Source organism: Panthera tigris, chromosome A2, assembly GCF_018350195.1.
Source record: "Panthera tigris isolate Pti1 chromosome A2, P.tigris_Pti1_mat1.1, whole genome shotgun sequence".
Lineage (NCBI taxonomy): Eukaryota > Metazoa > Chordata > Mammalia > Carnivora > Felidae > Panthera > Panthera tigris.
In genome coordinates this window covers 3,277,592-3,304,747 of record NC_056661.1, presented here as the reverse complement: position 1 = coordinate 3,304,747, position 27,156 = coordinate 3,277,592, and the positions used below count along the sequence as shown (strand labels likewise).

Below are 27,156 nucleotides of genomic sequence, written 5' to 3'. Positions count from 1 at the left end.
GACTCGGCAGCTGCCTCCCTCGTCTCCCGTGGGGGCGGCAGGAGCAGAAACGGGGAGCCCGGGCCGAATGGAGTCCACGAGCTCTGCCAGAATCTCGGCTCCCCCGGGTCTCCGATGTGCTCAGATGCCTCTGGGGGGCCTACCACAGCCCCAACGTAGAGCCGCCGCGGGGCCTCGGTGACCGGGGCGCCCAGGAGCCCACAGCCACCTGCACGCTCTTCCCAAGCCGTGGCCCGACCCCGATGCTGATCTGGAAGCACAGTTCGGGTCCCGGCGGCCGGACTGGACTGGACTGCTCACCTCAGGGACGGGCAGGGGGGACTGGCTGGCGTGGGTACCTTCTGAGAAGCCTTCACCTTGAACTAGGTCAGCACAGGGGTGAGGCTTTGACGACAAAGCTGGGATGGTGCTTTCGCAAGGTGCAGGCCTCCATACGAAGGACGGAGGCGCGCGTGGGGTAGGGGGGTGCCGGCTGGGCACGGGCAGCGGGGCGGCTCAGGCCCCAGGTAACCGCACACACCCGCTCACGAGAAACGACGTGTCCGAAAAGATGACAGACGCGCTGGGTCAGGGCTGGACGACAAGTTTATACACACCCACGTGGGGTCTGGGAGCCGCAGCGGGCTCCAACTCATTTACAAGCATTTCATCACAGTGCCTGCTCCGGGGCCCGCGGGGCGCGACCAGGCTCTCCCTGTACAGGTCCTCACATCGCGATAATGCTTTATTAAAGGGCAGATTAATATGCAGCTTTTGGGGGGAACGTTTTTACAAGTATCAAAAGGAACCGATCCAGCATCCTATATAAAACTCTCCAGACCTCAGGGGAGGTCTGCGAAGCAGGACAAAGTGCTCTTCACACAGACTCGCAGGACTTTCAAGTATCCGAGAGGCGTTTGTGAATCCCTAAACCATCCTACACGCACGCGCCGGGCCGGTGGGGCACTCAGCAGGGGCCGAGCGAGCTGGCGGGCGGGGGACTCTCGCCGCTGTCCATCCCCACGGACCCCCCAGCTCCGGAGGCGGTTCCACACGGGGCCTGGGCCTCTGCAAGGCAAGAGAGGGAGGGGGCTTTAGCCGACCGCACCCCAGCACCGGGCAGGGGCTCAAGCCGCTGTCCCCCACATGCCCCCTCGAGACAGCTGTAGTCACTGCCCTCAGACCCTGTCCCCCCTTAGTTCACTCAGCAAGCTCAGTTCGGCCTCCCTCACCACCCATACCAGCCCTGCTGTGCGTCCTGTCCTCACAACTGACCCTTGTACTTCCGATCCCCCCGGCCCCCCGCCCCCGCCCCAGAAATCCACCGGGCTCCCACCTCTCCCCCGGGGTCTCCCTGAGCCCTGTCTACGGCCGAGAGCACCCCAGGACTCCACCACTCTGCCTCATGGCACTCAGCCCACAGGTCAACGCCACAGGGGCGGCCCTGTGGATTCTCTCAGAAGCTTCTGGAAGTGCCACGACGTGGTCACAGCACCCAAATGCCAGACCATTACCGCACCCGTTTCTGCTACGGCTACCGTAATCCAGTCCTGATGTGCCCACGGCAGCTTTCAGACCAGTCAGACCCTCCAGGGCCCGCACTGGAACCCACTGCCCCCACCCACCCCGGCCCACCCAGTGCCTTTTGAGGTCCCATCACGCAGCCTCGCTGTTTACAGACAAGAGGCGCGTGGGAGCAGAAGGGCACGTTCTTCCCTTCCGGCCAGGCTGATGAAAGAGGAGGGCTTGGGCCTTTCTCACCCCCAACATCCGAGATGTCCAGGATCACACAGTCGCCGTCCTCCTCTTCCTCCTCCTCCGTGTCTGCCTGGAACCCATCCAGGTCCCCAGCTCCAACCTGGACAGACAAGGCGCACAGGCCATCAACAGCAGCAGCAGAAGCAGACGCCACGGGTGGGGCAGGGGGGCTGTTGCGCCCCCCCCCCCCACCTCTACCTGTTCTGGCAACAAATTTGAGGAGTCTGCTTGAGAGCCTATCAGCAAAGGAGCCCCGGGGGATGGGGAGTTTCTGTCAAAAGACCTCACTCAGATCCCCGAAAACTACCACCAGCATTATCTGCGAACTGTCTCTGACTTAGAGACCTGGATTTCTGGTCCACTCATGCTTAGGTCACTTCTGCCAGGGACAACACCATCCAAGCAACTGCGGGCGGGGGCCAGGCAGGGCCTCCACTGACAGCAGAATTTCCATCGGCATCCTGGAGCCGTTTCCATTGGCTTTCACCAGAGAGGACGGAAAGCGTGAAAGGGAGGACTGATTTTAAACACCAACCATCCACACGGGCGCCTTTGTGAACGACAAAGAACCAGCCGAGGCAGAGGTGGGCCTATTTCAACAGAAGGCCTGTTTCTCACGACACTCTTGGAACTTCTCCGCTACAGAAATCTGCCTTTGCCGGAGAAGGGGTGGCAGACGGCACAAGGTCATCGGGGGTGTGCAGACTGCCGCCGGGCCCAGCCGGGCAGCCCCACGGACACGACAAGGGCCCCAGAGCGAGCCGTGCTGCCAGCGGCCGGACACCAAGGGGAACTCCCAACCACCCGTGTCAAAAGAATCCCCGGGCTGAGGACAGCAGACGGCCCGGCCCTCAACTACGCCGCTCAGGAGGTGCTCGGCTGGGTCTGCCAGGCAAGAGGGACCCGCCCATCGTCCCCGCTCACGGGCCCCGCAGACGGGACACGCGAGTGCAGGTGAACGAGGCTTCCCACGGCTCCGCCGGTTTTCAGATGAGCCACCAAGCGCAGCCCTCCGGGACGGGCCAGGCTTCCACCGGGAGACTGTGGGAGGACACCCCGAGTCCCGCTGTGTGGCCACGGCAAAGCTCGGCAGCTGGGAAGAACCCTGTTCCGGGTCATCTTGAGCACAGACTTCTGACAGGAGGGAACACAGAACCTCTCCCCGCTTTAAACTAAAACCGAGGCGCAGAGCTCGCGTCACCCTCGGGCCGCACGAGACGTCCGGCGGCAGGACTGGTGCCCCTCCTCGGCCTGCTCAGCTCACTGACCACACACCAGGGACTACTTTGAACTCACACAGACTTTTAAACTCCCACAAATGAAAACAGCCCAACCCAGTCTAAAAGCTCTATCTGCACACCTCTAGGGTCTGCGACAAGTACCCCCCAGGGTACAGAAGCACCAGCGGCGTTACCGAAACGCACTCTGTGCTCCTGCGCCTTCAAAACTACCTTCTAGAAGTCTACCCGGGTCTTCCGCTTTATGTGGGTGCCGTGCAGTGGGGGGCCTGCTCAGCGCGTGCCCCAAAGCCATTCCCCCCTCCCCGGCTTCTAAAACAGAGCCGGAGTGTTGTTGGGGGCTGCTGGCCAGTCCCTTTCCCAGCCTCTCCCGCAGCTGATGGGCTGTGCCAACGATTCTGGCCAGAGAGACTCAGGAGGAAGTCTGTCGGGGACGGTGTCCCTTTCCAGCTGAACGGAGCCTCTGCCACCTCGGTCCTGGGGGCAGGAGGGGCGACAGCCATCCTGTGACCATGAGGACCAAGGCCACATACTAAGGAAGGAGGGAGCGGGACACGGGGAGCCCATCAGCACAGGAGCCGAGGACCTCTCGTTGCTGAGACAAACCCTCCTGTATTGATGCCGTGGCTTTGGGGCCCCATTACCGGTGGCCCGACACGAGGGGATCGTGGAGGAGGGTGTCCCACTCTGCAGAGCAGGGGCAAGGCTAGCTGCCCACGGAACCACTCCCAGAGCATCCCCAGAGCCAGGTGTTCCGGGCTTCTCACCCCGTGACGCACACACAGTGCAGGCCCACACTGCGGTCCTGGGCCCGTCACGTGCCATTTCCTGAGGGGTTTTTAAAATGCAGGCTTTAGATTCCTCCCTCAGACCTACTGAGTCAGAACCTACTGGGTCCAGCAAGCTCAGGACTCCAAAGATTTGGTCTGCTCTGAGTGGTGCTTCTGTCCAGAACAGTCTTAGACCCCCAGGGACAGCAGGTGAGCCGCACGCAGGGCCTGGAGCGTGGTTCACGTGCCGTGTGGCCTTCGGCTGAGTTCCCCACGCCGCTGAGCCTCTGCAAGGCCTCCCCCGTGAACGGGGAACGGAAGCACGGGGCTGCTGTTCACATGGATCATCAGATGAGACTCCCCGTTTCATGGATTCCCAGACACACACTTTCTCATGCATCCACGAGTCCCCTGGGGGGTCACCCTAGGTTAACTGGGAGCATTTTTTCTTTCCTGGTGTCTCAGTAAGATGATGAAGCATCTCGCCAATGAAACACGGGGATTCATATAAAGTGCCGACTACAGTCCCTGGCATGTAAGGAAACGTGTAACAGGGGCTAAAATCAAGGTTTTCCGTGCAAACGTGGGTCATGAACACAAATGAGGACGACCACAGGTGAAAGAGCACAGTGGGGCTCAGGACGCAGCCGTGACCGTCACGCGAGGACGTGTGACCCTCACCCACCCCAGTGAAACAGACAGGGACACAGCAGGGCCCTGAGGGACGACAGAAGGGCAGAGGCCTGCAGATGCTGCTCAGATAGGGGGACAAACTAGGCTGTTTTCCAGCCCAGCCATTTTCAAGCCAGGTTCCCACTGCTGCTCTCAACCAGAGCCAGTCACACTCAGGTTCCTCCTAAGACTGTTTGGGTGACAGCAGCACGGACCACGAAAAGGTCCTACTGCTCAAGCAGAGCTTGAACACAAAACAGATCTAACAGGACAGCCGGGAGCCCGACCCCCTCCCGCTCCCGCTCCCGCCAGGCACCGGCACTCACTCTGCTGGTCCCTCTTCTCTCGTTTCGGCTCATTTCGGCTGAGGTCCGGGGAAGGAAGTTGTTCGTGGGTCTGAGGCCCCGACCCTAACCCAGTGGGCTCCCCATGGTATAAGCCGTGTCCACAGGCCAGGCGGAGCCCTGCACACAGCCTTGCACTGAGGACAGGTAACACGGACAGTTTGAAAGGAAGGTTTACGACGTGTCAAAGGCCTGGGGCGCCTGGGTGGCTCAGTCGGTTAAGCGTCTGACTTCAGCTCAGGTCATGATCGCACAGTTCACGAGATCGAGCCCTGCATGGGGCTCCGTGTGGACAGTGTGGAGCCCACTCGGGATTCTCTCTCTCTGCGCTTCCCCCACTTGTGCTCTCTCTCTCTCTCTCTCTCAAAATAAATAAATAGACTTAAAAACAAACAATAACCGACATACCAAAGGCCTCATCTGTCTGCTGCCAGCAGGGAGGTGGGCTGACACCCCCCCGGGAGTAATCTCTCCTGCTTCCGTTCTAATGGCCACTTTATTTCCTAAGCCAGATGGTGACTAATGTCAGAGAAGCAGTGGGCAGGAGCGGGGCGTGAGGGGGCATCACCATCCGGCCTTTGGCACACAGCTCCCCAAGCCACACCTCCCCTGCAGAGGACACCGGACGTGAGCAGGAGACCTGACTTTTAAGGCCCCCCGTCTCGTCCCCATAAAACCTCTAACTCTGAGTTGCCTGCCTAAAACGAGGACCCAGTGCTCATCCTGAAAATAGGTTTCCAGTGAGACTCAGAGGCGGGATAGAAAAGAAACTCCTTACACTCACTGTCCAGGAAGGAAAAAAACAGACACACCCAACATCAGCGAAGGCTGCCGCTGGGGCACCTGCCCCTCGGGGCACGCAGAGGGCCCCGGAGGCCACTCCGCGCGGGTGTCCCCAGGAGGCCGCCCATCCCCCAGGTCCCCACACTCTGCTCTGGGTACTTGCTCCCGAGCTGCCTGTTTGTGATTAGGCCACTATTCCTGTGACAAATTCCTATCTGCGCCTCCCATCCGATGGGTTCTGCTCATCGCCACCTACAAAGTCTAGCAGGGTCCCTGATGCAGAATAAATGCTTAATAGTCACGTTAAGTGAATGTAAAAGCAAAAAGAGATTTAAAAAACTAAAAACTGGGGGTGCCTGGGTGGCTCAGTTGGTTGAGCATCCAACTCTTGATTTCTTCTCAGATCACAGCCACGGTTCGTGGGTGGGATCGAGCCCAACGCGCACCCTGACAGTGGGGGGAGCCTGCTTGCGACTGTCTGTCTCTCCCTCTCCCAGTGCCCCTTCCCCACTCATGCTCGCTCTTTCTCAACATTATTTTTAGAAAGTTAAAAACAAGACAAAAAACTCAACTAAAAAGTCATTGCACGGAACTCTGTCGGGTGCTAAAAGGAAACGAGCTATCCAGCCACGAAAAAACATGGAAGAATCGGACACACACAGAGCGACGCGAGAAGCCAATCCGAAAAGGCTACACGCTGTGTGCACCCAAGCCTGTGATTCTGGAAAAGACAGAACGACGGGGACAGCAGATGCGTGGTCCCCGGAGTGTGGAGGGAAGGACGGATGAGCAGACGGAACCCAGGGCACGTTTAGGTCCGTGGAGGTGCTCTGTGGTGGACACACGCCATCGTACGCCTGCCCAAACCCGCAGAACACGCAGCATCGAGGCAGGACCCCTAATGTCAACCGGGACTCTGGGTGAGAGGGACACGTGGACGTAGGCTGTCCGTGACGACAGACGCACGGCTCTGATGCCGGGTCAGCAGTGGGGAAACTGCGGCTGGGGACGGGGGGGGGGGCGTATGGGAAACCGCTATGCTTTCTGGTCACTCTTGCCGCCGATCTAAAACGGCTCTAAAAAACGCACTTTATTGCAAACAAGAAAGCCCTTGGGGGGGGATCGCCCCGCCCCGCCCCTCACCTGCCCATCGTGCCTGCGCTTCTTCATGAACTGGGTGATGCACATGCTGCCCGCGGACTTCCTCTTCAGCGACATGGGCGTCCCCTGGCCGGGCCCCGCGGCCGGGATGCTGCCACTGTCCTCCCTGGTGGCCGAGGGCACCACGGTGACGTAACTCCACTGGCACGGCACGGGCAGGTGCTCCTGGTCAAAGCTCTTCAGCACCTGCGGGTGGACGTACCAGCACATCCTGAAGTCAGGCCTCTTCTCGTACACCGAGTTCTCAGAAATGATCCGCTTGAGCCTGGCCTTGGAGGGGACGGCGGCGTCCTCGCTGCTGGTGGGGGTCTGTGGGCGGGAAGAGCCGGGGCTCGGCGGGCTGGCGGAGCTGCTGTCGGGACTGCCCGTGTCCTTGCCGAGCAGCCCTCGGCGGCAGCACTCCTGGAACTCGCGGATGATCACCTTGCTTCCGTTCACGTTCCCGTGCAGCAGCGGGAGCAGCTGGGCCAAGACTGGCAGGGGAAGGGGACACAGGGGGGCGGGAGACACGAGGAGAAAGAGAACAAACATCGCACGCTGCTCCCTGGTCGGTCACCAAGGTTAAGACACACGGTCAGCTTTGAGAGGGCCTTTTTTTTTTTTTTAATAAAAGACAAAACAAAAAACCACAACTTTATTTCTAAAGCAGGCTCCACACCCAGTGTGGACCCCGATGCAGGGCTTGAACTCACGACCCTGAGATCAAGACCTAAGCGGAGACCAAGAGTCCGATGCTTAACTGAGCCCCAGGCGCCCTCGGGTGGCCTTCTAAGGGCAGGTTTAAGACGCAGGAAGTAGCTACAGAAAGTCTGTGAAGGCCAAGCTTCTGGGGGGTGGGGGGTGAGGGGGGTGGGGGGTGGGGTCTCTGGCTGAACCAGCACGCCTGACGCCACGAGCCCACTTCTCCTTAGTTATGGCCGCCACACTCTCCTTCTGGGTCGCCGGGCCTCCCCCAGCTCTGAGGAGCAAGGAGGCACAGTCGGCAGGCATGTGTGTGGCCTCGGCCAGGCTCTCCGGGGAAGCGTGCTAATTAAAGTAGCTGCCCTGTGCGGCTGGTGCATTAAAGGGTGAACAGGCGCGCTCAGCAAGCACTGGCTTTCGTTCTCTGTTGAAAGACCCTGCACGGTTTAACCCAGACACCTAATAAAGTCTTCCTGGGCCCAGGACAGCCGGGAGCCCGACCCCCTCCCGCTCCCGCCAGGCACCGGCACTCACTCTGCTGGTCCCTCTTCTCTCGTTTGGAGGCCTTGGGCGTCTGCTCCTCCTCCGAGGGGACCGTCTCCAGGAGGCAGGCCGTGAACTGCTGGAGCACCTTCAGGTCGGCGCCCCCGTCCTTGTCGGCCGCCCAGACGCAGCCGATCTTCACAGGCTGGAGCACGCGGAACCTCTTCCCCTTGGCCAGAAACTCGTCCCACTCTTTGGCCTTCAGTTTCTGGCGAACCTTGTGGTTCTCTGGGTCGGCACACTCCTTGCAGGTGGGAGAACGACGCTTACTTTGGGGTCCCCGGGGGGCCCTCTGCCCTCTCATCCCGCCTCCGGAACGGTGAGAAGGAAGAAGAGCGTGCTGGGGCGGCGCAGGGCCGCCCGCAGTCAGGGCCGCCGCACCCCCAGGCCCCACTGCGTCCCGCACCCCTCTTCTAACGCTACCAGCCGGGAAACGACCGAGGGTTTTCCTAGACTCAACAGTGACTGGCACGTGTGCCCCTTGCTGTCTGGAAAGCATTCCCTCTGGCCACGACCGGCAAAAGTCTCAGGTATTTTCCTAATGTCACCAGTAAGCCTCTCAAGGCCACTCGGGACTTCCTGGTGAGTGTGTCATGCCAAGGCTCTCAAATCACCAACCCCAAATCTCATGCCCAGTTCAACCGCCGGGCCCGGCACCTTCCACACCAGGCCCGGCTCCATTCTCAAACACCGGTGAGCTCGTGGACACCTCAGACGTGCCTACCTCGCTAGCTGGAAGCACGTAAGACGCATCGACCCCTCCAGTCTGACTTGGAGACACAAAACCTACCCCCCCTCCCCCCGCCCGGGGCTGTTTCTCCACTGCCCAAACGCTGCATCCCGACAGGCCATCGAAAGTTCCACTGTCTGGCAGGCTCCAGAAAGTCAGTGGTGGGGGTTGGGGGTTAACCCAGGGGCACGGGGGTACCTCCTGGAGAGACGGAGAAGTCCGAGACTTCATTTGGGGTGATGGATTTACAAATGCCAATTGTTAAAGCGCGCTGCACGTCTTCTTGTAAGTTCTAACCTTAGCTAAGGAAGCGTAAACAGACCCGACGCGGTCTAGTGCCCTGACCCGCAAACCTCGTGGCATCACTGTCCCAGGCCCAGGCCGGGGCCCGGCCGAGCTCTCTCGGGGACCGTCACCTCCCCGCTCGCCCCCTCACCTCGGTGACCCCCTCGTCCTCAGACAGGTACCCGTGGGGCACGAAGAAGCCATCGTCCTCGTCTTCATCGTCTCCCACTTCGTCGTCATCATCCTCAAAAGGAAAACAAAGGACGTTCACGACACGCAGCCCCAGAGTGTCGATTTCGCTCGGAACGCGAATCTGCGAACACCTGGCAGATGTTTTTCTGGACGCAGCAAGCACCGGGAGAAACTTGGGGACCAGTCCCAGTGGCTGACAGCGGGCCGGCGTCAGGTACCACACGGCGCGCGAAGCCGCCCAGATGCGAGACGGGGACGGGGGGTGCGGAGACCACAGTGGACCAGGGGGCAAGTGGGCCCCAGGTAACAGCGGGGGACGCCTCTTGCCTCCACTGCCAAGCGGGCTGGTGTCACCAGCTAAGGTTTCCTAAGACAAGCTGGAAATGGGGACGTTCGAGGCTGCCCGAAACGTTCAGGCAACCCCGTGGGCCAAGCGGGGGCCGTGTGTGCGAGTGGACTCAGCCCGGGGCCTGCCTTCCGGGCGAAGCCTGAAGCCAGCGCGGGCAGGTGCTCACCCCCTCACTGTGGGACAGGGACTCTCCCGGCTCTTCCTCCTCCCACTCCTCGTCGCTGTCCACCTCGTAGTCCAGGAGCTTCTGGGAAAACAAAGGCACCGTGCGTCAGTCAGAGCAGAAAAGCGACAAGACTCGTGGCATCCAGGACACCCGCGTGCAAAAGGCAAGACGAGAAGGAAACGCAGACAGGCGTGCCTGGACCGTCGGCGGTGTGCCACGTGCTCACCCTGTCTTGCGCCCAGGGGTCCCGCGGGTGGATGACGGTCGTCTTCTTATTCCACGTGCCCCAGTACGCCGGTCGGTGATTCTCGGAAAACTGCAGGAGCTTCATCCTGCCAAACTTCTTCCTCTCGGGAACGCCGTCGACCTTGCCGCTCTCCACGATCACCACATCGCTGAGGGGGAGCCAGCAAACTCAGGAACGCGCCTGCCCCGCAACGCGCCCGCTTGCCGCCCAGGCTTCCCGAGGAAGCAGGCGGTAAGCATCTTACGAAGACGGGTGACCGCCTGGTCCCAGCGAAGCTAAGGAGCATTTACTCCAGGGACACAACGCCGAGGAGGAGGGAGAAACAAGATTGCTAAGTTGCTGGCCCACAGCATTGATACAAGTAGGGTGGTGCAGAATAAGCAGACCAACAAGAACGGGGAAACGTCCCCCCAGGGAGGCTGGCACGGAACCAAGATCCCTGCCCCGAGAGTCCGGGAAGCCAGGACAGGAATCCGCACTCCACAGCAGCGGCTTTCTGCAAAAGCCACTGCACACGGGGCTGCAAGAGCTCATGGGACGCCCGAAGAGGGACAAGTGGCCCAAAGCCAAGCCAGCGGCAGACCAGAACCCAGGGCTCTGTCCCGGGCCCCTCCCTTCCCGGCCTCTCCGACCGTGCTCTGACTTCACCAACAGGCAGACGACCGTCCCCCCGGCCACTAACCTGTTACAGGTGTCTGTGTCCCGGTTGGAAACCACGGTGGGTCCGGACCTGAGGGGCTGCCGGCCTTTCAGATCCTTCAGGAAGGAGAACTCGCCGTTCTGCTGCCGGAGGAGCTGGTCCAACTGATCACAGAGGTCCTGGTCGAAGGCGGTCCGAAACCGAGGGGCAAGGACCATGTGCTCTTTAATTTCAAAGGGGGCAAACTTCCCGCAAGAGCCGGCCAGGGTCTGAAACGGAGAAGAGGGTGTGACGGCACTCCCGCGTGCTGGGACGGCCGCCTCTCGGCAGCAGCGAGGACGAGCCGCTGGACACACAGCGCACTGCTCTTCAGATTCTTCCGGGTTGGGAAGTCCCAGGAGACACACAAGAGGCCACATGCCACGTGACGTCACCTACACGGGTTTCTGGAAAAGGCAAAACTACGGGGTTGGAGGTCACATCAGCAGGTGCCAGGGGCTGGGGATGGGGGGAGGAGGCCGTGGACCGTCAGGGAACCCTATGGGGTGATAGAAATACTCTAGATCTGGACTATTCGGGTGCCGTGGAGTCCCACACGTTGTCAACCTCACTGAACGGGCAAATTTTCCTATAAACACCTCAATAAACACGACTCTTTAAAAAAGTAGCAGTGAGGGATGCCTGGGTGGCTCAGTCGGTTAAGCATCTTACTTGGGCTCAGGTCATCTCACGATTCCAGAGTTCAAGCCCCATGTCAGGTTCTACACAGACAGCTACAGAGCCTGCTTGGGATTCTCTCTCTCCTTCTCTCTGCACCTCCCCTGCTTGTGCATGCACACCCCCTCTCTCTCAAAATAAAAAACAAATGAAAATAATAAATTAAAAAAAGTTTCTTAAATAATGAAAAGAAAGAAGGGGGGTGGCGAGTGATAAAAGCAGAGCTCCCAGGTGAGGAAACCGAGACCCGGGAGAGTGACTCTACCCAGAGCCGCACCACAGCCTGGCTTACGGCCTGGAGCCCATCCCCCCACCGACCCCACCAGAGGCTGCCGTGGACCTGACACATCAGCGTCTGTGTCCGAAGTCACATCCACCGCAGATTCCGGTGGGCTTAGTGTCCCCTCCCAGAGCTCCTTCGGCACCAGCAATGTGTTTGTCAGTGGATCCCAAAGCTGGCAGTGCACGAGGACACGGGCAGTGGGGAGGACAGTCCATGGCCGTGACGTTCGTATAAGAAAGCCAGGCTTCAACCTCACGGAGGAAAGAGTGCTGCGGCGGACAGCCTGCATCACGGCCACGTAGCAGGCCGTCCAGGGGCTGCCGAAATCCCCGCTGCCCACGCCAGGGCTCGTGGGATGCTCTGGGACGGGATCCAGGCTCCATGACTTTGTAATCCCTCGTGATTCCAACTCACAGCCCGAGGTGAGAAGCAGCAGACTGCCCGCCTCCCTGACGAACACGTGCTGGGACACCGGGTACCACACAGGACAGAGTTAGGGCCGTGCCCCACACGACAACTACAGAGATCAGCCAAGCTAAGGGACCACACATAAAAGCACAACGAGCAAAAACTAAAACAAAAGAACCACAAACAAGCAAAAAACAAAACACACTGGGAAAGAGAATGTATCTGTCTATGGCCACAGGGTACACAAGGCTCTGCAACCACACGCAAATAAAAAATCTTAAATGTTGCCATTAAAACAAAAACCTCCGTACAACAGAAGATGCCACGAACAGGTTAGACGGCGGGTAACAGACTGAGAGGGAGTATCTGCTGTGTGTATCACCAAGAACGAAAATCCTGGCTGCATAAACAGCTCCCAGAGGTCAGAGGAAAAGCCAACCTTGCAGAAAAATGGGTAAAAAATAGGAATTGGCAAATCACAGAAGGAAGAAAATGGTAAACAAATACAAAACGGTGTCTAACTGGAACCAAGGAAAAATGTGAAGTGAAAAAGGGTCTCGGTTTCTTTTGACCCATTGGGTTAGTGAAGTTAAAAAAACCGAGCGTCTGGCCCGCTTCTAGGTGGTTGTCCTAAAGGAAGGTACAGGTACAGAGAGGAGTGTTAGTGACACTCCGTGTGCCCCTGATGGGGCATCAACAGGGCAATGGACACATAAACTGTGACACCATCCACACTATGAAAGCTCAAGCGGCAATAGAAAGAACAAGCAGACCCAAGCGTACCAGCACAGAAAGAATCCAAGATACGGCTACAAAAACAAAGCAGGGACATGACAGTTGGTGATTTATTACGTGTATAAGCACACAAACATATGAAGGGATGTAAATGCGGAGAAACCGTTAGACGGACACCCTTGCACCGGGGGAGACGGGTCCCGTCCGGAGCACGGAGGGAGGGGGAAGGGAGTCTGGCGTCTCTGGAGGCAGACGCTGGTAGAAGGGGACAGATGCCAGGCTGAGGAAGCCGAATTCTGTGCTGAATTCGGAACTGTCCTTTTATGCCTAGTCTTGCCTCCCATCTGGAGCATCAGCTCCCTGAGGGTGACGACTGGCTCTTCCCGGACATCCTCCCCGACAGCTGCTAAGGCAAAACTGTTTAGGAAGCAACCTCCAAACACCTGGCAGTGGTTTGAGCAAACCTGACACTTTTCGCCTGGTGAAACGACAAAATACCGAGCCCGCGGATTCTACCAGAAATAACAGCTCCCTCCAGGAGGCAAGCAGGGACCCCCTCTTGCTGAAAGGGAAGCTAGCTGGCCAGAAGCTGGCCTTATATTTTCCAAAGGAGGAGCAGGCCAAAGACAAAAAGCCAAGCCAGAGGAGGCCGGCTGCTCACCTTGGGGGCCTGTGGGGTCTTTGGTTTCTGAAAGAACCTCGTGATTTCAGCCTTCTCTGCTTTCATGCGCTGCAACGGAAGAGAAGAGAAGCACGAAGAAATGGAGAGAAGCAGTGTGTGTCTGCAAACACGCCGAAGGCCCCGGCATTTTTGAGCGGAAAGCATCACTTTGAGGTCTGCTCTCGAAACCCACCAACCCCACCCCCAGCCGGGCACCGGCCCATCTCCATGCCAGGCGCGGAGTGTGGGGAGCCTGCCGGCCACCGGAGGGTATGTGCACACGTGGCAGTCCCCGCGAGGGCCACCTGGCTTCCCAAGACGAAGCAACGCCGGGCAGCAGTCGAGCGGACTGAACTCAGCAGTCCTGGGAGAACGGCCTCTACCTTCTCCTCTTCCCGCAACCGTTTCTCCTCTTCCTTTTTCCTCTTCTCCTCCAGCTTCGCCCTGGGAGACGTGAGACACAGCTTCAGCCCAGAGGCACGGTTGCACACCAAGCCAGCCTGAGCTCGCCAGAGGCCGCTCCAGGGTCCCAGGCGGCCTGGGGGTGCACGCTCCCGCCCCCAGCGCCCCCCCGCCCCCCCACCCCCCCCCCCCCCGGGCACACGCACTCCAGCGCCTCCTGTCGCTCCTTGCGCCGCTCCTCCTTGAGCCTCTGCTTCTCCGCCTTCTCCTTCTCATCCTTCTCCCGTTTCTCGCGCCTCTCCTTCTCCTTCAGCTCCTTCTCTTCCTCCTTCTTCTTCTTGGCTTCTTCCTTGGCCCGCTTGGCCTCCTCCCTCAGCTTCTCCTTTTCTTCTTTCTCTGCCCGTAGCTTGAGCTGCTTGCCGAGACGCTCCCTGTCCTGCGGCCGAGAGACAAGGCGCGGCTGGGCCCCTGCGCGTCTCCCAGAGGGCCAGCCGCCCGCCCAAGCCGCCTCTCCCCACTCCCCGGACTGGGAGAAAGGTGAGGGCCACCAGCCACTTGTCAGGGACCTTGCTGGCAATTCGAAGTAAGAGTCTTGGTGTGCCTGGGTGGCCGTGGGCTGAGCATCTGGCTTCTTGCGGTCCGTGAGTTCGAGCCCTGCGTCGGGCTCTGTCTGGGCTGATGGCTCAGAGCCTGGAGCCTGCTTCTGATTCTCTGACTCCCTCCCTCACTGTCCCTTCCCCGCTCACGCTCTCTCTTTCTCAAAAATAAATAAACCTTAAAAAAAGTTTAAGATTCATTCAAAATACCATGTATCAACGTGGGCCAGAGTTACTCTCTTTTTCACTAAATTAAAAAAGATTAAAGGGGCGCCTGGGTGGCTCAGTCGGTTGAGCGGCCGACTTCGGCTCATGTCATGATCTCGCGGTCCGTGAATTCGAGCCCCGCGTCGGGCTCCGTGCTGACAGCTCGGAGCCTGGAGCCTGTTTCAGATTCTGTGTCTCCCTCTCTCTGACCCTCCCCCGTTCATGCTCTGTCTCTCTCTGTCTCAAAAAATGAATAAACGTTAAAAAAAAAAAAAAAAAAAAAAAAAAGATTAAAGAAGAACCTCCAGGGACACCTGGGTGGTTCAGTCAGTTAAGCTTCTGACTTCAGCTCAGGTCGTGATCGCACAGGTTTGTGGGTTCGAGCCCCGCGTCGGGCTCTGTGCTGACAGCTCGGAGCCTGAAGCCTGCTTTGGATTCTGTGCCTCCGTCTCTCTCTGCCCCTCCCCCACTCATGCTCTGTCTCTCTCATCAAAAATAACATTTAAAATTTTTTTTAATTAAAAAAAAAAAAAAAAAAAAAAAGAACCACCTCCAGGCTACCTGCTGTTAGGCTTGAACCACATTTATTTAACCAGAAAGCCGTGATAAAATACAGACAGAAATGCCTATAGGTTCTACTTCTCTATCTTTAAAACAAAAGCATTTTTCCTTCGTTCCTCCCCAAACCATGTAAGATTATAGGGTTTTATTTCCTCTGAAATGGAAGAATGGGATGAGATGAGGAGCAGGAATGTGCTAAATAAGGGGGAAATAAATGAGAATAAACAGTAAACCCAAGAAATGACTTTATCTTTACATCGGCTTCTCATTCCAAACAGCTGGTACATGGCCCGAGGCACTGCGCTATTCTGTAACCTTGAACTCCTCCTGAACAAGCTGGCCTGCCAGGCAGAGAGGTGCTTCCTTTTGCCACAGCAACGGGTCACTTTCAAGGCCCATTTCCATCAGAAACGGGTTTCCCAACATCAGGACCCTGGCAACTCACTTTTTGTCTAGCCATAGGACTATGCCCTTGTCTACACCCTCTGCCCTGAGAAACCCCTGGTTGCTTTAACAAAAGCCATGGCGGCATGCCATGAGAGACGTCTGGACTGTTCCAGTTCTCACACCGTTTCCTCTGCATCTTCCTGTGACGCACAGGACACTTGAAGAAGGTGTCTGGTCTGGGGATGGAATGACACCAACAGTGTCTGTGCAAGGGGATGCCCTGCTTCTCATTGCTAAATAAGACAAGGCTTCTGGAAATCAGCCATGCTGGAGCCCCGTCTCCATCCCCACCCCACCTCGGAGATTCCGACAAAGAATGAGATAAACCCTAAAAACGCCGTCAAGATCTGACCCACAAAGGCCGAATGCCACCGTGAGGTGCACGGCACAGGGAGCAGCCGGTGAGCACACGGCCCGCCCCTTCCACCAGCTGGCGTGGGGGAGACGCCCGCTGGCCCTCTCCTCCACGGCAATCAGAAAAAAGTGCTCTGCTTTGCAGTGTGTGACATGAGGTGACCCCAGAAAACAGAAGTGAAGCCTCAGAAGGGATCGCCGCACAAGAATCACCCGTCTGGTGTCGGGGCCACCAAACCAGCACAGCAGGTGGGAAGGGGCCTGGGACGCAGGGAGAGGGACTGGATCCTTTGGAAGGCAAGGCTCAACCACAATGGGATGCCCAACTATCCAGCCAGTAGTGACAACAACAATGATGAGAAAAGTCTATGAGCAAAATCTTCGGACGATTTAGCAAAGCTAAAAATGATGCGACCCACGAGTCCCAGGGCACAGTTGTGTGAAACGAAGCAACTATCAGTGATGGTCAGGACAAGCGGGGAAAGGGGACAACAGGACCTTGGCTGACTGTTTCTTTTATTTATTTATTTTAAGTTTATTTATTTTTGAGACAGAGAGAGACAGAGCATGAATGGGGGAGGGGCAGAGAGAGAGGGAGACACAGAATCAGAAGCAGGATCCAGGGTCCGAGCCATCAGCCCAGAGCCCGACGCGGGGCTCGAACTCACGGAGCGCGAGATTGTGACCTGAGCCGAAGTCGGACGCTTCACCGACTGAGCCACCCAGGCACCCCGCTTGCTTACTGTTTAATGCAAAAAGCACAGGTTAACGTTCTACTTCAAGGGGAATGTCTTACTCTTTGCAGTCTGAGCTTGTCCTTCTCTGCAGAAGCTTTGACCAGTTTCTTAGTTATCTGAAATGAGAGACGTTTCTCTTTCAATACGGGTTGTTTCAGTCACTACATCACATAGAACAAATCACACACTTCTTTGGGCAAGAAAGGGGGCGGGGATAAGGGATTCACACGATTAAGAACTTCTTTACGAAAAGGCTACAATGTTCCAAGTGACCAGTTTCCACCAATTAGAACCAAAACACTAAAATGTCCTAGTGAGGTCGTGACCTGCGATGAACACATACATGCATGCCTCTGGGGATAAGACTGAGGAGACAGATGACAAAAATGAAGGGGGCCAACCACGGAAAAACAGGGCAGGCTCAAAACTAAACGCAGTGGACAGCCAGCCTCGGTGTCAGGCAGGTGACACGGAGTAGAAGGGTTTGCGACAGAGGGCAGAGGATGCACCCCGTCCAAAAGGGACAGAGCTCTTACTGGCCTGCAGCCCAGCAGTCCTGCCCCTTCAGATTTTTCCAAGAGTGGCTGATGTTGGGAACTGTATTTAAATCTTGTAGGTAATGTGTAAAAATTAACACTACGTGAATTAAATCAAACACATCTATGGGCTGGATTCCCATGAGCCACCAATCCGCACTCTCGGCCTAGCGCGGCTTCGAGAATGTGGAGTGAATGTTCAGGAGAAAAGCTCGGCTTGCCAGAGGTGGCGATCTGGTCTAGTCCCCTATATCCTAGAGTATGACATTCCCTATCATCCTGCTGCAAAGCGAGCCTGGGCTGGGAGGACTCACCAAGACGCACCGCTGGGTTCACTCACCAGGCTGGCGGCGTGGCCTCAGGTAGGAGTATGAGCAAGTTCAGACTACTGGCCTAAGCTATCTCCAGAGCGGGGAATCCTGAAACCCAAACCATCAGCTGGCCGAACAGGAGGAGAGAGAGCTCAGGCCAGAAAAGCACTAACTGCCCAGGCTCCTTTGAGCCTTGGAGAGGCAGCCAAAAAAGGGGACTGACTTGGAACTGAAAAACCAAAGGCCTGTTTCTCTTGAAACGCTCTGACACACTGACAAAAACTGCATGGCGATGATCTATTCGGGAAAGTCCAAAACCTCTTCCAGAATAAAACTTACAGACCAATACGTTCAACAAGACATCCTTCCCACCGTGAATTACATCTTCCCTCAGGAAATGGCTGAGCAGAGGCATATGAAAGCCACGCACACTGTGCTCGAGCCTGTCTGCCCTAAGCACGTAGCAGCGCAAACGCCCAGTTACCAAAGCAGCTTTACCAAGGGCTTGAGAGAATGCACCTGCCTCCTCCAGAGTCACTTTGCCTGCCATGTCTGTGGTCCTCACCCCCACCATAAAGGACTGAACAGCAGAGTCTGCACGTTGCTGTATCTGTCGTTGTCCTGTGCGTTCAAATTTACAGTATTGAATGTGATCCAGACTGCTGTGCGAGAGCACCTGGGGAAAGCACATTGGGTCAGTCTTGCCCACACTTGGTGAGTTTCGGTTGCAAATTCAACGTCCCCTCCCGCCGTGCTGAGTCCAGGCACAGCAGAGTTGACAGGATTCCCAGGAGCCGACTAAGGACATCCAGCAATCAGAGCAATTACGATTTCGTGCAGAACCCGTATCTATTGCTTCCCTGGGCTCTCAGGTGGACCTTACTGGTCTGATATAATGTTATCTCCTTGATATTCGGCCCAAGTGCTCATGGAACTCTCTCCAAGTCTAGGCCGTATGTGTTACCTATTTGGAATTCAGCTGCCAAAAACAAGATCCACGATCCCAGAAGGAAGCTGAAATACACACGTCAACTATCCCATGTCATCAATACTGATTTAACTAGATGCATGAACAGCCTTGTACTTTATTTGGCAGGATCCTCTCAGAGCCGCTTGTTCTGAATTTATACATAAGGAGACCTCATTTCTTAGCTCATAAGCAGCAGTGAACGAGGTGCAGAGTAGTGGGCATGCAGGAGTAGCTAAAAACCCAATCACAGGGAAGAGATACAACCCAAATTGGTCCAGCCATAGTCGAGGGCAAGCAGGCAAAAATTAGTGTGTGCATTCCTGGGACCTCGAAATTCTACTCCACAGCAGCCCAAGGAAACGTGTAGAAGGAAGCACATTGTTCTGTCTTGGCTGAGAATGAGAAATGGAACCATCCACAAACCAGAATGAGTCTGTGAGCTAAAGTCTGTCCACACGAGAGGTGTAAGATATGGCAGCTAACAAGAGATACATCATCCCAGCCCAATGATTTCACACCCCAGAATGAAAAAGAAACATATTTACAGCACATGGCTCAGGTGAGGAAACAAAATGACACTGTATATTCCCAAGGGAGGCCTCACATACACCACACACAGAAACGTAAAATGACAGCCTCCCAGGAGAGACAGGGGGGCCAGAGAGGACTGCCATGCTTCCTTTATGTTCTTTAAACACGAAGAACTTAATACTCGTGTCATTTAAATTCTGCAGGGAAAAGTTCCAGCGATCTGGGTTCATTTGTATAGATGCAAAGATTCCAGGAACACAGCTGTATCAACATCATCATTTATGGAAAGATAATCTTGAATCTCCAGTAAAGGAGGATCAATTACAGTTAAAATGCAAACAAACTTGAGAAATGGTTCTATCCCAAATGGTAAAACACTCTTGCTAAATAGCAACCGTTTGGCTAGTTTCTGACTTGTAATCTGACCCTGGATTACTTAAAATAGGTGTTCATAAATGACTGTTTTTTTCAAAGTGAGATTCTCTAGAACCCTGAGAGTACTTAAAGCAACAACACAAAAACCCCAACAGAATGAAGCTCTCTGGGTAGACTACATCAGACTCCCTTGGGAAGAGACAACAGGATCTGCATTTTAACAAGTGCCCTGAAAGGGAAACACACACACACACACACACAATACAGGGCCAGCGAATGCCTAGCGATTCCAATGCAAAAATCTTACAGTACCGACTCCAGGAATGATAGAGCCAAATAAAACCGAACATGTTACAGTGGTATGAAAACTCCTGCTGCAGAAGGGGAAGGCGATAAAGTACAAGGCTGCGGGTGTCGTTGCAAATGGTCTGTCTCCAGCCACTTCCTCAGGCTGCGTGGCCCTCTGGGCGCCCAGAGGCTCCCCATGATCACCTCATTTTGCTCATCCTTTTGGTGCCGACCGCCATCAGGGGGCGCTACCTCTACCCTTGTGATGGACCAGCCCACCTGTGGGTAGCAGGGGCAATTCTCTGCCACAGGCTCTGGGGTCATCTGAACCTTGGCCACTCACAGCGTACGATTATTTGCAAAGCTGTGTGAGAACACCGCCTTCTAGAGCATTTCAAAAGTGCAAGCCTACGTTCAGAGTCAGACCGAGCATCTTAGGTGCGGGCCTTCCTAGCTGAGCACCCTCAGCTGTCTGGAGTGCTGTGTGGGCCAGCAGACAGACACTGAATTGTTTCATGACAAGGCCCAACTATGTCACTTCCCGATTCTGGGGCCTTGCTGTGGGAACAAAAACAAACTTAAAAAATGAAGTGATTAAGAAGAATGGAAACACGTGTACGCGGCCTGTTCTCGAGGCTAACTGGCTGCACCGTGTCACGTGACAGTGTTCCTGCAAAGCAGAAGCAGCAGAATGGAAGGATTTCAAGCGATTGGCTGGCCCAAACAAGATGGCTGACAACAAAAAGGGACTTCAGCCCTGATTCTGAGAGTCTGATTAATGGCTCGGGCAGAAGTTGGAAAATGGACATCCATCTGCAACATTTAGAAACTTGGAAGAAAAAAAAGACTTCCACTTTTGATATTTTGAAAGCCTGAAGTGAAAGCGATTTTCTTCTTCTCTCTTGCACCTCTCAGGATATAAATGACATGAAACCGTCTAGAAAAATAATTTTTCCTCCAGAGATCAAACTTCAGAAAGTGAGCAAGGTCAAATCAAGCGGGTAGATATTGAACGATCCAACCAGGATCTAATTTACATTAAACAAACAAACAAACAAACAAACAAGCAGCGGTGGGGGGGCCGGGGGAGCGCCTGGGTGGCTCAGTTGGTTAATTTTAGCTCAGGTCACGATCTCACGGTTCGTGGGATCGAGCCCCAAGCGCCACGTCAGGCTCTGCACTGAGAGTGCTCACAGCACAGAGCCTCCTTGGGATGGGTGACTCCTGACGCTGGACGTAGAGCTTACTTAAAACAAACAAAAACAAAAACAAAAACCTAAAGTAAACAAAAATTCTACCAACACAAAAAACCAAACAACAAAAAAAACACCCCAAAAAACCCAAAACAAAACACCGTTAAACACATCTCTGGATTCTTGACTGATATTACCAGTTTCAACCACGAGACCCTATGGGCAGATGAGAACAGAGACAGCCGTCATCGTGCTCATCGCAAAGCGGTGACAACAACAAGCATTTCAGAGGCCATCCTTCTGTGGGCCTGAAAAACGGTGCCAGGTTTTTCCTTTGTTCTTGCTGCTCTGGGGGAGGTTTTCAGATGGCTGGCTAGGCGGACGAGGGCTGACCCTACAGAACCCCCAGTTTATCCTTCCTGTGGCCTTGGGGCCTTTCCACCAACGCTGACTGACCATCAAGACCCTCACGGGGCTCTCGGAACAGGAAGAAGAAATGGAGGGAACTCACATTTGCCATGAGGGCTCATGGTTGCCTGCTGACAACCGTTCCGTCGCTAAAACTGCTGAGTTACTAGCAGCATTCGTGAACGACCACGGCTACCAAGATGGCACTTGACACACTGGGGGCTAACAGAGCCACCCCCGAACACCCCTAATGGTTCTGGATATCAGAAGAATTCCGCATCTGCTTGCGGCCCCACCTGCTTGGCCACCAAGCACCTGGATGACACGGCGGTCCCAGGCGACTCCTGTCAGCACTGCCACACTGGCACTGAGCAGAGATACTTACTCTGCGGATGGGTGTGGAGGCGGGGAAGGGTCCGGGACTGCTGGGATGCCTTTTGGGAGCAGACTGCCCCTCGGGTGAGCTGCTAGGAGAGGAAGAACCCCCGGACGAGTGGCTAAGAACAGAGTCTTCCTCGGGGCCGGACTCCAGCATCTCGCTGTCAGAGGGCAAGCCCTGGTCTGCAGGTGGCATGGGAGGAGACTTGGTTCGGGGAGGTTTTGCAGCCAGTATGTCCTCCAAGACCACCACGGGCACCTTCCCTTTGAACAGGATGCCCCTGGCTTCACTCCAACCGTCCTGGTCCTTCTCGGAGCATGTTCTCAGACCACCCGTCAGCTCGGGGCAGCTCTGGAGCGAGCCTTCCTGCCCCTCTCCACTCCTCTCTGCACCTCTGGAGCCAGCACCCTCCTCCTCACCCTCCTCCTCTGCTTTGCATGGAATGTCTGAAAGGGTCTCTTCAGGACACGTCAGCTCGTCCTTCAGACTGGCCTCCGGCAGCCCCTTCTCACCTCCAGCTTCTTCTCCGGCCCCACTCACGGCCTCCTCGGAGGGAGAGGCGGCAGACTTTAGTTTACTGAGGGCCGCGACGCCATCTAGCTGGTCACTCGAGTCCTCCGTCAAATCAGTGATGACCGTGGTCTGGTCAATACTGGTTTTGACTGTACTTCTCAAAAAGTTATCTAAGGGACCCTTCCCATTGACAAGTTTTGGATTAAAATCTATGTCAGAACCCATATGACAGCTGTTCTCCAAGTTGTCCAAAGAGGTCTCTAGATGAGGGACTCGGCTTTGTGCAGGGGCACCCTCAGGGCTCCTCGTGTCATCTGACGCGTCCTCACTTTTCTCCTTTGGGACAAGGTTCAGGCGCTTGAAGGGCAGGCGAGCTGAAACAGAGAGGGGGGGGCTGTCTTTACAGGGGAAGTGTGGAGAGCAACAGCCCATCAGTAGTCTAATATTCCACGTGCTCAGCAATTCTCAGCCTTGCTGGGCTCGAGGCGGGGCTGGGGGGGATTTCTCTAGAAAACACTCCTCTGTCCTCGGGTGCCCCAGTTGGCCCCTGCCCCTAATCCTTTCACCTCCGACACTGCTGCCCTTAACGTGATTCCCCTCAACACCAAACTTGCTATCTGTCCCCACAGGAGGAGGGAAGCTGCTACAGGGAACCAGATACCGAGTTTGAAAAACCAGAAACCACGGTCTTGTATACGGTCCGGTCTGCCCTGAGGGCAGATATACTACCCTTCTCACACAGAAGGATTTGGACGCATTTATCTTCCTGTACAGTGGTTCAACCAGGGGAAGGTGTGCCTGTCGGGGAAGTCTGGAGACGTCACTGGTTGTCATGACATGGGCAAAGTGACCAGGGACACCGCTAAACTCTACGATATACAGAACAGAATGTCAACAGAGCTGAAGTAGAGAAACCCTACAAAAGGCAGTGACCGCTGGATTTGCTCCTGGAAATCTAAGAAAATCAGGAATGCACCTCCTTCCAGTTGGAGGTGCGAGCGTTTATCTCCCACACCCCCCACGGGCCCCTTGATGCTCCTGCCGACGACCCCAACAGAAGGCCTCTGCTCGAAGGAAAGTAAAAACACAACCGAGGAGACCATGAAAGATATAAATTGTGAACAGTATATAACCCCTTCCCGGAAAGCTACCTTGTATTAACTTCTTGACTGGAAAAGCTGGTCTGTCTTTGCAATCCATGGCTGTGAATAAAAGTACCAAAGGACAAGTTACTAACAGTTGGAAATCCTGAAGCAGTAAATGCATATGCAGCACCTAATATGTCCAAAGTGGTTGTCCCGTGGGGGCAATTTTTGTTTGCCACCCCTACCCCCAGGGCCTTTGGCAACGTTTAGGGAAATGTTTGGTTGTCTTGCGGCGGGGGGGGGGGGAGCATCTAGGGGTTAGAGGACACAGATCCTGCTAAATATCCTAAAATACACAGGACAGTACCCACGACAGAATTTTCTGCCCCAAATCTTAATAGGTCGAGAAATTCTGCTCTCGACACGGTCACATCTTCTCATCTCCTTGTGGCACTTATCGCTCTGAAAGTTACATTGTTTATTGTGTCTCCCTCCCAACAGGAAGCCTGTAACAACAGGGAGACGAGTTCCATACCACACCCCTGGCACCTAGCTCAGAACTGGCACTCAGTGGGAAACCAACGAGTACGGTAATAGGCACAGCGGAAAGGGGAATGATGGGGCACCCGCTGGCTCAGTTGTGGGGCATTACTTAAGAATAAAATCTTCAATGGGGCGCCTGGGTGGCTCAGTCGATTAAGCATCCAAATCTTGATTTCAATCAGGTCATGATCTCTTGGTTCGTGAGATCAAGCCCCATGTCGGGCTCTGCGCTGACAGCGTAGAAGCTGCTTGGGATTCTCGCTCTCTTTCTGCCCCCACCCCTTGCACTTTTGTCTTTCTCTCTTTCTCTCTCTCTCTCCCTGTCTCAGAATAAATAAAATTGGAAAAAAAAATCTTTAAAAAAAGAAAAAAGGAATGAGTGCAAGCAAAGATGAGAGAAAATAATGTGTTAGCAATTTCACCATTAATAACCCCAAAATGTTCTCCTCCAATCCAACCCCTCCTCATTACCACATCTATAAAATCAGAATAGGGCTTATTGTTTCAAAATAAGAATCTATAAATCTTGCCAGGCTGGAGCTAAAGTGCTGTCAGGAAATAAAGGAGAATGTTTTCCTGCATGAAAAAAAAAAAAAAATCTCAGGAAAGGCATCTAATAATAATATCAGAGCTGATACAGAAATGACGGCAAACAGAGCTAAGTCTTTGGGAAAAAATATCCTTAAATCGGTTAGAGTAAGTTTGAAAGCGGACACCTGCTAGGATATCTGGCTTGAAAAAACTTACCTGGGGCATGCTACATAAGTTTTGTAAAAGATACATACAAGGGAGCATTTGTAAAAAGCTAAAAACCTCGGCTGTCCCCCAAGCTGAGAAGATAAGAAAAGTACCTCGAGGATGCACATTTCCTTTCTACCCAATTCAAGACAACATCATCCTCAAGTTCTGTTACCCAAGTCATGTTCTTCCCCTCTTAACTGAAGATACATGATCTCTAGCTACTTACATTTACTTCTAGGACAACCCCAAGTATTCCTGGTGTGGCCCCGAGTCACCAGCTCTGATGCGAGCGGAAGGCAAGTGACCTGGGCCCCAAAGCTACAAGCTGACACAAAACAGTAGCCCACCCAGGGATCCACATGGTTCAGCGGTACACGTCCAATTCACACACACTCGTGTGTAGTCACCAATGCTCTTCATTCTAAGATTACACCCCTCCTAATTTTATCTAGCCTTTAAACATCCCTTCCTTTTATGAGAGGAGGGTCACAGTAGGTAGTGCTTTTTAATTTTTTTTTTTTAACGTTTATTTATTTTTGAGACAGAGAGAGACAGAGCGTGAACAGGGGAGGGGCAGAGAGAGAGGGAGACACAGAATCTGAAACAGGCTCCAGGCTCTGAGCTGTCAGCACAGAGCCCGACGCGGGGCTCGAAGTCACGGACCGCGAGATCGTGACCTGAGCCGAAGTCGGACGCTTTAACCGACCGAGCCACCCAAGCGCCCCTAATTTTTTTTTTTTTTTAATTAAACATTCTTACGGGACCAAGTGACTGTCGATGACAATCAGCCGCAGCTTTATTTATAGGGATTTTAGGTCTCTGAAATTTCAAAGTCGGGAAACAATTGAAGGAATGGTTCTCAACTAGGGGGCGATTCTGCGCCCCCCACCAGAGGCCCCTTGGCAGTACCTGGATACGTATTTGGTGTCACAAATAGGGAAAAGGGGTTGGCACAGGGATCTAATGGGCGGAGGCCATGGATGCTACTCAACACTCCAGGAGTGCACAGGATCGCCCCCAATGTCAACGCTGCCCAGGTGTTGGGGTTAGACTAGTTGATTTCCTTGTCAACCCTTATCTATCGGGCACTTCCTATGTGCCAAGCATTGCGTCAAGGGCTAGGGATACAATGGGAGTCAAGCAAGGTAGACAGGCAGTCTGGTCTTCCTTGGTTCGCCATCCCACGTTTCGGAGGCTCTGCCAGGTGCCAGAAAGCCCCCCTTCCAAGATGGGGTGGGGGAGGGGAAGACAGGTCTTCACCTTGCACGACAGGCAGGATCAAGAACCCCCGAGTCCCAGCTCCCTGGCGATCCCACCAGCCAGGGCTCTTACCTGGGCTTGCCCTGAGCCGCAGACGCAGCGTTCTGGTCCCCGAACCCGTGTGACCCCGGGCCTCAGTTTCCCCACCCGGCCAGAGGGCCGCTGCACGGTCCGACTTGCTCAGGGGGCACAAACGCACTCGGCAACCTGCAAAGCCAGCCCTTTCGCCTCCCTGGGCCTCAGTCTCCCCTCCTGGCCACACCGACCCGTCACCGCAGAGAGCCCTGGAAGGACGAACTGACGCAAAAGCGCCGGGAAAAAAATGGTCGCGGCGCAACAATAACGTCAAGGAGGGCGCCCTGCGGGTCGCGAAGGCCCTCGCTCAGCTTGTAACGGCCGCACCGACCAAACGCCCGCCGAAGAGGAGCGGGCCCGGGGCCGGGAGGCCCGTCCGCCCCCAACCGCCACCTCGGCCTGCGCAGGCCGCGCGCCGCGCCCCCCCTTCCCCTCGGCGCGGGCCCGAACCGACCTGCGGCCGCTCCCCTGGCGCCCGGCGCCCCGCACTCCAGCTCCTCCAGCATCGCCCCGGCGGCGGCTCGAGCTCCCCTCAGGCGGCGGTGGCGCGGGCTCCGTTCAGGCGGCCACTGCCGCTCGCCCTCCCGCCCGCGCCGCTGCTGCCGCGGCCGCCGAGCTCGTATTTGGCGGGAACCGCGGCGACCCCCGCAGCCCGCGCGGCGATTGGGCGAGGCCGCGTCACGTGACAGCCCGCCTCGGGAAGAAGGGAGCGCCGGGAGCATCCTCGCGAGAGTCGAGGCTTCTATTCCTCCCCATGGCTCCCTTATTGATATTCCCGCGGACGACCGGGGTTTCCTCTCGGCCGCCTGTCATTGGCGGGGAGGAGGTGCCCTGCGATTGGAGGCGGAAGATGTCAAGCCGAGAGTTCGACACTGTGATTGGCTGAGCGTGTGGGCGAGGCCTGAGGGAGGAGGAGGGCCAGGCTCCTACGTCATGACGAAACGTTTTACGTAGGGTGACGGGTGACAACCTGAAACTGCGGTTTAGCGAGAACGAAGTTTTTGGTTTTTTCTAATTGGACATCGACTGAATATAGCAGCAGAAATTAGAATGATAAGTTTCTTTTTATAGGAACAACAGAAAGAAGATGTTACATGCAGAAAAAAAGTTAAAACAATAAAAAGGCTATACAGCAAAAAGAAGTAAATTCTGTGCAGCCCTTCAGAAGCATTTAATATGCACTAAATATGTTCAGAGGGAATGAATGAAATGGATCTTACTGACTTAATCCTCGGGATTTTTGCAAACACGGTTTCCTCGCCTAGAAAACTCCGCAGCTCTTTTCCTGCCTGGTTTCCTTCC

At 55.4% G+C, this 27,156-nt stretch overlaps 1 protein-coding gene across 5 annotated transcripts; it reads right to left on the bottom strand.

Annotated features, from left to right (window-relative positions):
- Positions 1-567: 567 nt before the first annotated feature.
- Positions 568-26,488, bottom strand: CHAF1A (chromatin assembly factor 1 subunit A). 5 transcript variants are annotated; one of them, XM_042977803.1, is made up of 17 exons: positions 26,309-26,487; positions 23,302-23,352; positions 21,644-22,524; positions 18,017-18,169; positions 16,706-16,762; positions 13,951-14,180; positions 13,726-13,786; positions 13,343-13,411; positions 10,581-10,807; positions 9,878-10,046; positions 9,652-9,732; positions 9,096-9,188; positions 7,921-8,173; positions 7,129-7,178; positions 6,688-7,014; positions 1,741-1,837; positions 568-1,047 (listed from the first exon to the last, which is right to left on the bottom strand). In XM_042977803.1, the coding sequence occupies exons 1-17, from the start codon at positions 26,358-26,360 to the stop codon at positions 947-949; spliced, it is 2,952 nt and encodes a 983-aa protein (XP_042833737.1). In that variant the 5' UTR covers positions 26,361-26,487; the 3' UTR covers positions 568-946. The 5 variants fall into 5 exon arrangements, with proteins under 5 accessions (XP_042833737.1, XP_042833735.1, XP_042833734.1 ...); XM_042977801.1 differs by having other exon boundaries at positions 6,688-7,178; positions 9,652-9,729; positions 26,309-26,488; XM_042977800.1 differs by having other exon boundaries at positions 6,688-7,178; positions 26,309-26,486.
- Between the last annotated feature and the right edge of the window lie 668 nt (positions 26,489-27,156).